At 36.6% G+C, this 9,430-nt stretch overlaps 1 protein-coding gene across 1 annotated transcript in view; it reads left to right on the top strand.

Moving 5' to 3' along the window:
- The first annotated feature begins 2,741 nt into the window (after positions 1–2,741).
- Positions 2,742–9,430, top strand: part of LOC107284100 (tumor necrosis factor receptor superfamily member 1A) — a 53,769-nt gene continuing 47,080 nt past the window's right edge. The window contains exons 1-2 of the mRNA XM_029283373.1: positions 2,742–2,912; positions 8,606–8,807. Of these exons, the coding sequence (XP_029139206.1) occupies positions 2,874–2,912; positions 8,606–8,807 (241 nt within the window). The 5' untranslated portion in view covers positions 2,742–2,873. The remainder of the gene's footprint in view (positions 2,913–8,605; positions 8,808–9,430) is intronic.

Below are 9,430 nucleotides of genomic sequence, written 5' to 3'. Positions count from 1 at the left end.
TCTAATTTTCTGAGATTGTGGATTTGGGGTTTTCATGAGCTGTAAGCCATAATCATCTCACTTATGACACATCACGGCTTGAACTATCTTGCTTTGCATGTAATGAGTCTATCTCATATATTAGGTTCACCTTTTAAGTTGCATTACTGAAATAAATGAACTTTTGCACGATATTCTAATTTTTCGAGTTTCACCTGTAGTCCACTGTGAATATTGCAAGTGTGAAATAAAACTAAAGCTACATACATGTTGATAAAATTCAGTGTAATCAGATTTTTATGATGAAGTTTTTTTTTAAAGACAGCAGCCAGCCCACTTTGCTGATAATAGAAGATAAGAAGTGGTGAGCCACTTCCTATTCACTGCCAAAATCCCTGCATGTTGTTTCCAACTTTGCTTTGTTTACTTTTCTGGGGAGCCGAGAAATTAAAATTTTCTCATTACGTTATTAAAATTGCTAATAATAATGTGTTCTCCTTCCTCCTTTAGAGCTGATAAAGTTGCAGGTTGAGGTTACAAAAAACAATGAAATAGTCTCTTCAAGAATGTGCACTTGTGATACTTTCAGACTTTCCTGTTGGCGCAGGTTGCTTTATTTATTCATTAGATTTTTATGTTACCTGTATTATTTTATAAGTAACTCAAAGCAGTGAACATTCCTAATGTTCTGGATCCTGTAACCCTGACTAGAGCAGGGCTTTTCAACCTTTTCATCCATTGTACCACTTTTAGGATATGGCAACATCCGAGTACCACCAGTCGCCTAGCAAGGTGTCAAAAACTTGATGACCAAAAAAAAAAAAGGAAAAAAGTGATAAAGCACAGGTAGTCCTCGACTTACAACAGTTAACTTAGTGACTGTTCGAAGTTACAATGGCACTGAAAAAAGTGCCCCCCAAGCCACAGCCGAGCAAGACACCTGCCTGCCCACCTGGCGGCGCTCTTCCTCCTGTCCAAGGTTTTCATTGTGAGCATTTCTGTTGAAGATTGGCAGCGGGGGAGGGGTGGGGGAGTGTTTGGTTTTTATTTCCCCTGTCTGCTGGGTGGTTGCAGCAGGTTTTGGTCACTTCACATGACCCTGGGACACTGTGACCATCATAAATATGAATCAGTTGCCAAGCATCTGAATGTAAATCACAAGACCCTGGAGATGCTGCAACATTACAGCTGATCGATGCTTCTTCTGGGCTCAGCAGAAGCACCAGGATCAGCGCTGAGCTCCAGCTGGGGCCTGGTGCTGCTCTTGGCGCTTCCACTGAGCCCTGACAGCCCCAAAGAAGCGCCGATCAGCTGGAAAGCGGCACTGATCCTGGCGCTTCCGCTGAGCCCTGACAGCCCTGCAGCTCCAGCCCTCTCTCGCTCAGGCTTGTGCGGTGCTACCACTGGTTCAGCTCATTCCCCTCCCCCGCTACCACTTTTCTAGGATGGTCACATACCACCTGCCAGGTGCCAATGTACCACAGGTGGTACCCGTACCACTGGTTGAAAAGCCCTGGACTAGAGCATGTAGATCTGTATGTTAGAATGTTTGGCATTTATTGGGTTAAGCGCTGTCTCCTTAAGAGATGGTTTATGGGTAATGTAGTTTTAGCTAGTCAGCAATCCCATGTTAACAGATCTGTGGGAGGAGCCACTGAAGTTCATCACAGGATATCCTGGCCATGTGCCAGTTTGGGAATGCCTTTGTCTGAGATGGAACCACCAGAGGGCTCAGATGGTCTCATTCGACTTAGAAGTTGGTGTGGAGAAAGTATTAATTTCTTACCTATGAATGAACAGATGTGTATTATCCAGAAGCAACAACCACAACTGCAAGTATTTTTGAATAAAATATCTGTTTTGTAATCATTCTTACTGATTTTATCTGTCTGGCCTTGGATTAAAAGACATCTTGATTTTGGGTCAGAACACCTAATATTCCTTCCTCCTATTTTCCCCACAACAACAGCCCTGTAGGTGCATTGGGCTGAAAGAGAGTGACTGACCCAAAGTCATTCAGCCAGCTTTCATATTTAAGGCAGGACTAGAACTCATAGTCTCCTGGTTTCTGAGCCAGCACTTTAACTGCTATACCAAATTGGCTCTTTTAAGGCAAGTAACAATACTTGTTTAAAAGTGTTTAAAATGCTAATGTGAATTATATCTTCTGCCAGCTTCACCCCACATGTCTCTGATAGTTTGAATTTCCTGCAAAAAATTTTACATGGAAAAGGCCAAATGCCATTTAGTTTGTTGCTTGTTTATTAGGAAACTATGCCACAGTTGGCATGTTGCATGAATATTATGTGGTGCTTTTCACACAGTAAACTGCCATAGTTAACCATGGTGTGTAGAATAAACCTAAATTGGCTGGATTAACCCCACACTAAACATAAAATCTAAAATCAGACATACAAATCTGGTGTTAACATGCTAAATCACAGTCTAACCTGATTTTCTTCTAAAATATACCTTGTTATGGACATTTTACAATAAATTTGGGGAAAAGAAGAAAGCTAGGATGAAATTAGCTTTCCAAATGCCAAACTGATTTTTTTCTTTGAGGCATCTTATTAGGCAGTCTTTTGAAAATAAAATCTAGCCTTCTTCCATGGGATTCTGTGCAGGACTTAGTTTACTGAGAATGAATGGGTTAACTGCCTTTTCACATGCTATGAGTAGATTCCTCTGAACATTATAGGGTGGATGGACTAATATTTCATGTGGGTGGGAATTTATGTCTCCACCCTTTCCTTACTTTTAGCTTCCTGTTTTATAAGGAACTTGGATTACCAGGCACGGACATTTTACTCTCTTCCCTTTTTGGAAGAGCTGCCAAAGGTCACGCAGCCAGGGGCCCACTCTGCAAATGTAAGGGGCAAGCTGGCCAAAGTATGATCCCACTGGGGTTCTTTCAAGTTTTAGTAATTCCGGTAAGTGGACATTTAAGGAAAATGGCTGAAGGAGAAAGTGAAACTCTGGGGGATATGATCATAAAGGCTGAAGGAGAATATTAGTTACTACTATATTTGATTTCTAATTATTTCATATTTGTTAATCTGAAATGGGTGGTCTCTGTTGCCAGGCATAATATAGGAGAGAATATTGATGTTAGATCACTTGGATAATAGTCTCAATTTTGTCCCTGTTTGTTTTTCTCTGTTGATTGATTCTTTTCTTGAAGATTTGGCAGCAATCGTCATAAAAATTGCCTCTGAAAAAATTATTTTAGTGTATGGACCTCTTTTAGTTGGTGAGATCTTTCTGATCTTTTATTTGTTTGGATAATGTGTTTTCATTCTCTAGTTATGTGTTAATATTACTTCAAGGAGGTGACTTTGTTAGACATAAATGAGAATATTTTTAGTTCTTTCATTACTTTTAACAACTTCCTTAACATCCAGAAGATATTCAAAATAGGGCAGGGTGGCTGTGAATGTTCACTTCCAAACAGGGAACACTTCCAAAAAAATCAAAATAAATCATCAATCACACAAATAAGGGGAGAATTATTTAAAAAAACATTCCATAGGAATCATATTTTGTTCACACAGAGGGAAAAAAGCCATTTCTTTTGAAAGAGCCCAAAATATAAATTTCCAGTTGCTTGCCAGCTAAACTTATTAATCAGTTACATAGGAATAAAGGTACTTGTTACATTAAGACCTAAAAGCATTAGCACATTAATAGCAGCTAGGTTTGAAATCCAGACTAATGTAATTTGGTAGTATGCTTCCATGTTGTTTTACAAAATTTATGAAGTTGTATTTTAATAATAGGAATGGTTCTATAGAATTTAACAAAGATATCGGGAAAAGTGAATTTACATCTCTGCAAGTATAAAAGGGAAGAACTTTTATTATGAAATCATGATGTAAATTTCATTATCCTGGCATCATTGTGGTTCGAAATGGACACCTAGTTTAACAAAGCTCAAGTTCTTTACCTGGTTTTAGTATATTGTAATTGACATTTTAGATGTCTCTATGATGCTGAATTTCTTCACCATTCAACTGGTCAAAGTATCTGGAGAATTAAATCATCTTTGTTTTTAATAATGTTCTGCTTTGAATCCATGCTTTTATAACGTTTTGCTATACTGCACTGCATTTACCAGTTTGATGTAGTGGTTGAGGTGCTGGCCTAGAAGTCCAGAACTGTGAGTTCTAGTCCTTCCTTAGGCATGAAAGCCAACTGGATGACTTTGGGACAGTCATTTTCTCTCAGCTCAACCCACCTCATAAGGTTGTTGTTGTTGTGAAAATATAAGGAGGAAGAGTATTAGATATGTTCTCCGCCTTGAGTTATTTATAAAAATAAAAAGGGGATAAAATAAAAAATAAATGTACCTCCTATTTGGTGGCATGTTGGTAGCAATACATTGGTTTTCAGACAGACCCTAGTTTAAAGATTCTGTCTTGAATACAATCATACAAGCATGCTTTGAATAAAACTGTGCCTTCCTTATGTCATACTTGCCAAAAAGTACAACATAATGTTATCCAAGAGAAAAGCATGATTGTACTGTTGGAGATGAAATTAATGAAAATGTTTGAAACAATCAAAACTTATCTAAGCAAAAATTCAAATATGGGATTAAAGCAGAAGTATATGTATATTGTAAATAAAAAACATGATTGTTGTTAAAATTTTCCACTTATTTATATTTTACATTTATTTAAAATATTTCTACCTCGTCTCCATCAACAAGGGTTCTATATATAATACAGCAAAAACATACTAAAGAGTGTGACATCATTTGTGACATACAAAAATAAGATATTTGCTTATTTTTAAAAAATCTCTTAGGTGTTCCATAACTTAAACCACCTCCAGGATTGGATGCATGCAGAAACAGTGGTGCTTTGACTCATTTACAAAATATAAATAGCATAGGGGCCATCTGTATTAAAGAATAGGGGCTGTTATTGAGAAAGCCTGTCCCGGTACCTCTTGAGGAGGGAGACATCTCCAGTAGCCCCTCTCTTGATGACCATTTGGACAGACAATTTAAAATTGAGACAATAATGTAAGAGTGATAATTGCAACAAACCTTTATTTTTTAAAACCAACAGACATGGAAGAAAAGGAAGCATGAAAACGTGATAGCTGAAATGATGTGATATATGAGAAAAAAATCCATTTAAGATAAAGATTGTTGCAAACATGAGGCTGAGAGGAATCTAGGAATCTGCTGCAAATACTTTTCTGTTTACTTCAGATTATAATTCCAACTAATTAAAAACAGCAGTCATAGGTGAACCCAGGACCTGGTTTAAGGCTGGGTGTGGTGGTGGGGACGATTAATATACAGAGTGTCATCTGAACACTCTTTTACTATTTTGTATGAATCAAGCCCATCATATCTTATTCAACAAATTATGGTTTGAATAGGTATCATGAATTGTGAACTCAGTTATAATTTCTAAATAAATATGGAACTGAAGGGAATGTTTTGCTGACTAATGCTGAGAAATATTTTGAGTCAATTCTGATGTGTTATTGTTGTCAAGTTCACTCTAAGTCTTGATACTGAGATTTTTTCAGAAAAATAATTACAAAATATAAGTAGAAAAGCAATTGAAACTATGTCCTGTATTGCTTTCTATCCTTAAGTAGCTCTGTAAGCTGCCTGAACTTTTTCAAAAACTGATTGGAAGAGACCACTATTCCTGACCTTTTTAAATGGTGACCTCTGGCACATCCATTATACTTTTGTTCCTACTTACTACAAAAAAATGTTTGCAGGGTTCTATTTTCCTTTCTCCCCCCCCCCCAAAGTATTCAGAACATGATTATTGGTTAATGGTCAGTAAGCACCTGGATGAGGAAAATTCCAGAAGTTTTTAGGAGGGTCTTCAGTTTTGGGCCCCTTGATGGCAGAACTGAGTTCTTGACAGTTTTACCTCACATATTCCCTTTTTAGCAGAAGGACGCATGACGTGACCCAGATACACAATGTGAGGCTGTCAGGGAAGTTAGAAGTTAGGAAAAAGATAAAACAATTTCAATCAATCAATCAGATTAGAGCTGGAAGGGACCTTGGAGGTCTTCTAGTCCAGCCCCCTGCTCAAGTAGGAGTCCCTGGCCTATATCATTTCAGACAAGTGGCTGTCCAGTCTCTTCTTAAAAACCTCCACATAGAAGCCTATCTTCCACATTAATACTATTACTAAGAATAGACAGAACAAGTTGTTTATGTTGGCATATGAGAGCAAAGGTTTTTTTAAATGAAGCTTTTAAGTTGCACAACAATTTCCAAGCTGCTGGTAAGTCAGTAAAACATAAGAAACTTCCTGAAAGAGGAATGTTTTCTATTTCTGTGTAGAGGACCCTGTGTAGACTCAGATGTTTTCTTCAGCTCATAAATTTTTATATTAATAATTGTTAATTGATTAAACAAGGCTGTTAAAGTTATCTGGCCAGAAAAAACTGAAAAAGATGTGGCAGTTAAGTTAGAATGTTACTTTAACTTTTTAAAATGATTGTTATTGCTTTTAAAATAACAACACAAATAGAAAAAAACAAAAGGAACAAAACACAAAGATTTATACATTATAAAAACAGCAACCTTTTCCCACGCTAGATTACTTTATGGGGAAATCCAAACATTAAAAATTGGGGGAAAGATGGTGATATGGAAAAATTGGATGAAAGCAGAAATATTGACTTGGTAGATAATGAGAATGAATTTTTAACATGTTGTACTGAGAGACAAATACCATATTCCAGTGATGGCGAACCTTTTAGAGACTGAGTGCCCAAACTGCAACCCAAAACCCACTTATGCATCGTCGAGTGCCAGGTGGGTGTGGCCCATTGGGTGGGCGTGGCTGCGGTGGTAACGGCAGACTGGGTGGGACTAAAAAGTTCAATCAATTTCAACTTTGCAAGATCTTTTTTTTCCCCACGAGAAGTTGAAATTGACTGATTGAACCTTTTTTTTTTTTTTTGCACATGGCAGCGGAGGCCTAAAGCGAAAAGGTTTTATAAAACCCAGCTGAAGGCCTAGGACTGGGGTGATGGCGCGCGTGCCCACAGAGAGGGCTCTGAGTGCCGCCTCTGGCACCCATGCCATAGGTTCGCCACCACTGCCATATTCTATCTTCATTCTGTGTATCTCAGTGACTACTGCTACAACATTTATTAACATATGGAACAACAGCATTTTCTGCTTCTGAAATGTTGCAACAGACATAAGTGAAAAACAGTCATAACTCACTATTTTAAAGTAATTTTTAAATTTTAAAGTTGTAATTTCGAACAATGATTAAATGAATGGTTGTAAGTCTGTAACCTATACAGTATTACACCTTATACATTGTATTTTTTTCTGTTATATCTTTTGCACTTATTTTTAAACACTTGTTATTTTTTTTTTGAGAATGTTGGACATTGTTACAAGCATAGCTACATATGCTATTTTCAGAGCAAACAATATGCTTACTAGAATCAATGTTTTCCTTGACTAGAAGAAACTAAGCAGTTTAGTTTATATACAGGTAGTGTTTGACTTACAACCCAATTTAGCCCAACATTTCTATTACTGAGATATTTGTTAAGTGAGTCTTGTCCCATTTTACAACCTTTCTAGCCATAATTATTAAGTGAATCACTGAAGTTGATAAGTTAGAAAAACGGTTGTTAATCTGGCTTCCCCATTGACTTTGCTTGTCAGAAGGTCGCAAAAGATGATCACATGACTCTGGGACACTGCAGCTGTCATAAATATGAGTCAGCTGCCAAGTATCTGAATTTTAATCACATGACCATGAGGTAATGGTCGTAAGTGTGAAAAATGGTCATAAGTCACATTTTTCAGTTCTGTTGTAACTTCAGTCACTAAATGAATTGGTGTAAGTTGAGGACTACCTGTATCATGCTAAATTGCAATGTGGCTCTTTTACTTTGTATTTAATATGTTGTGTGGACTAATTCAACAAAACGGTTTAAATCATGGTTTATTATGAGCCACATATGAATTTATTCTACCTTATTGGATATGAACTGAAAACCCATATAAATAAAAAAGATGACGAAATGTTTTTACAAAATCTATGATCCCAGTGTCTTGCCCTGCTTCAAACCAGACTTAATTGATTTGCCTATTCCTCCACAGACGATACTTTTGCAGCCAGGGGTACCATACAACCTGCAAGACAGTTGCCCGTTTTGTCATGTAATGCTGATGGATTCACTTTTTGTTACATTGTATTAATTGTAGAATATTCATTAGAGGAGTGTTCTAGGTTTAACTGTCCTTTTTTTTTCAAAATTGAATTTAATTTGTACTGGTCAGTCAGAATAGTTTATATGCTAATTGTTGCAATGTAGTACTGGTAAATAGATTTGCCTGTTGGAAGATGGAGAATCTTGTGCATTTCAACAAAAGCGAATAAAATGTACAGGATGGCTGCTTATTTTTTATTGCCCTTTTTATAATGCTTTATCCCTTATCTGGATGACACCATAATCAACAATCTGAATAATACTATTACTCTCACTTTGAGAATATGTATTCTAGAATCCATTGCCTTAAAGAATATGCCTTTGTGGAGGATCTAAATGGTTAAGAGATCATCAGCCTTTGATGAAAATTGCCTTACTTCACTGTTATTCTTCACAGGTAAATTTAATCCTGATTCAGTTGAGAATTGGGGAGTCCTTGGCAATACCACTTCTTTCTGAGCCCATACGAATCCGTGGGGTTTTAGCAGAGAAACATACCTTCGTTCATTTGAGTGGAAGAGAGAAGAGAGAAATTCAGTGCCAAGTTGGGCACTATCTTCACCCAAATAAAACTCACTGCTGTATTAAGTGCCACAAAGGTATTACTCTAATTTATATTCTATTTGTTCTTTTGCATTTCAGTATTTTCAGGATTCTTACCCTGAGAAATGTTATCTGTTACTTTCTTTTAAACTTAAACTCACATGTACTGTATAATATTGGTGGTGAAAACTTTTGTAGCAACTGACAACTTTCTAATGTAGAAGGAATAGTGGTATCCCTCTTGTGTATGTATATCACATAAGATAAAAGATTAAGTATTCATACATCTATTAAGTATAGTGTGATTATTTGATTAAAACAATGTGAAAAGTAAGAACTCGACTTCTGTGGTTTGAAAACAGTATAATGTTTGAACCATTAATTTTGTGGTTTATTCAATAAAACATTACTAAAACTTTTATTTTGTACAATTGCATCTTTGGACACGCTATGAGTTTGTGTGTCAAAGCAAGAATAATAATAATAATAATAATAAATAATAATAAATTTAATTTATATGCCGCCCTTCTCCCAACGGGACTCAGGGCGGCGCACAACATATTTAAAACAAAACATAAATACATTCCCCCCCGATAAAACCGAATTAAATCAAATTTTAAAGTTGTGTCTCTGTCAAATTGTTAAAAGATAAACCCCAAATAAAATCCTCCCTAGGTCA

Source organism: Protobothrops mucrosquamatus, unplaced genomic scaffold (genome assembly GCF_001527695.2).
Source record: "Protobothrops mucrosquamatus isolate PMUCROS unplaced genomic scaffold, P.Mucros_1.0 scaffold69, whole genome shotgun sequence".
In the NCBI taxonomy this organism is placed as follows: Eukaryota; Metazoa; Chordata; class Lepidosauria; order Squamata; family Viperidae; genus Protobothrops; species Protobothrops mucrosquamatus.
Note: the sequence above shows the minus strand (reverse complement) of the source record. Positions and strands in the feature narration are given on the sequence as shown.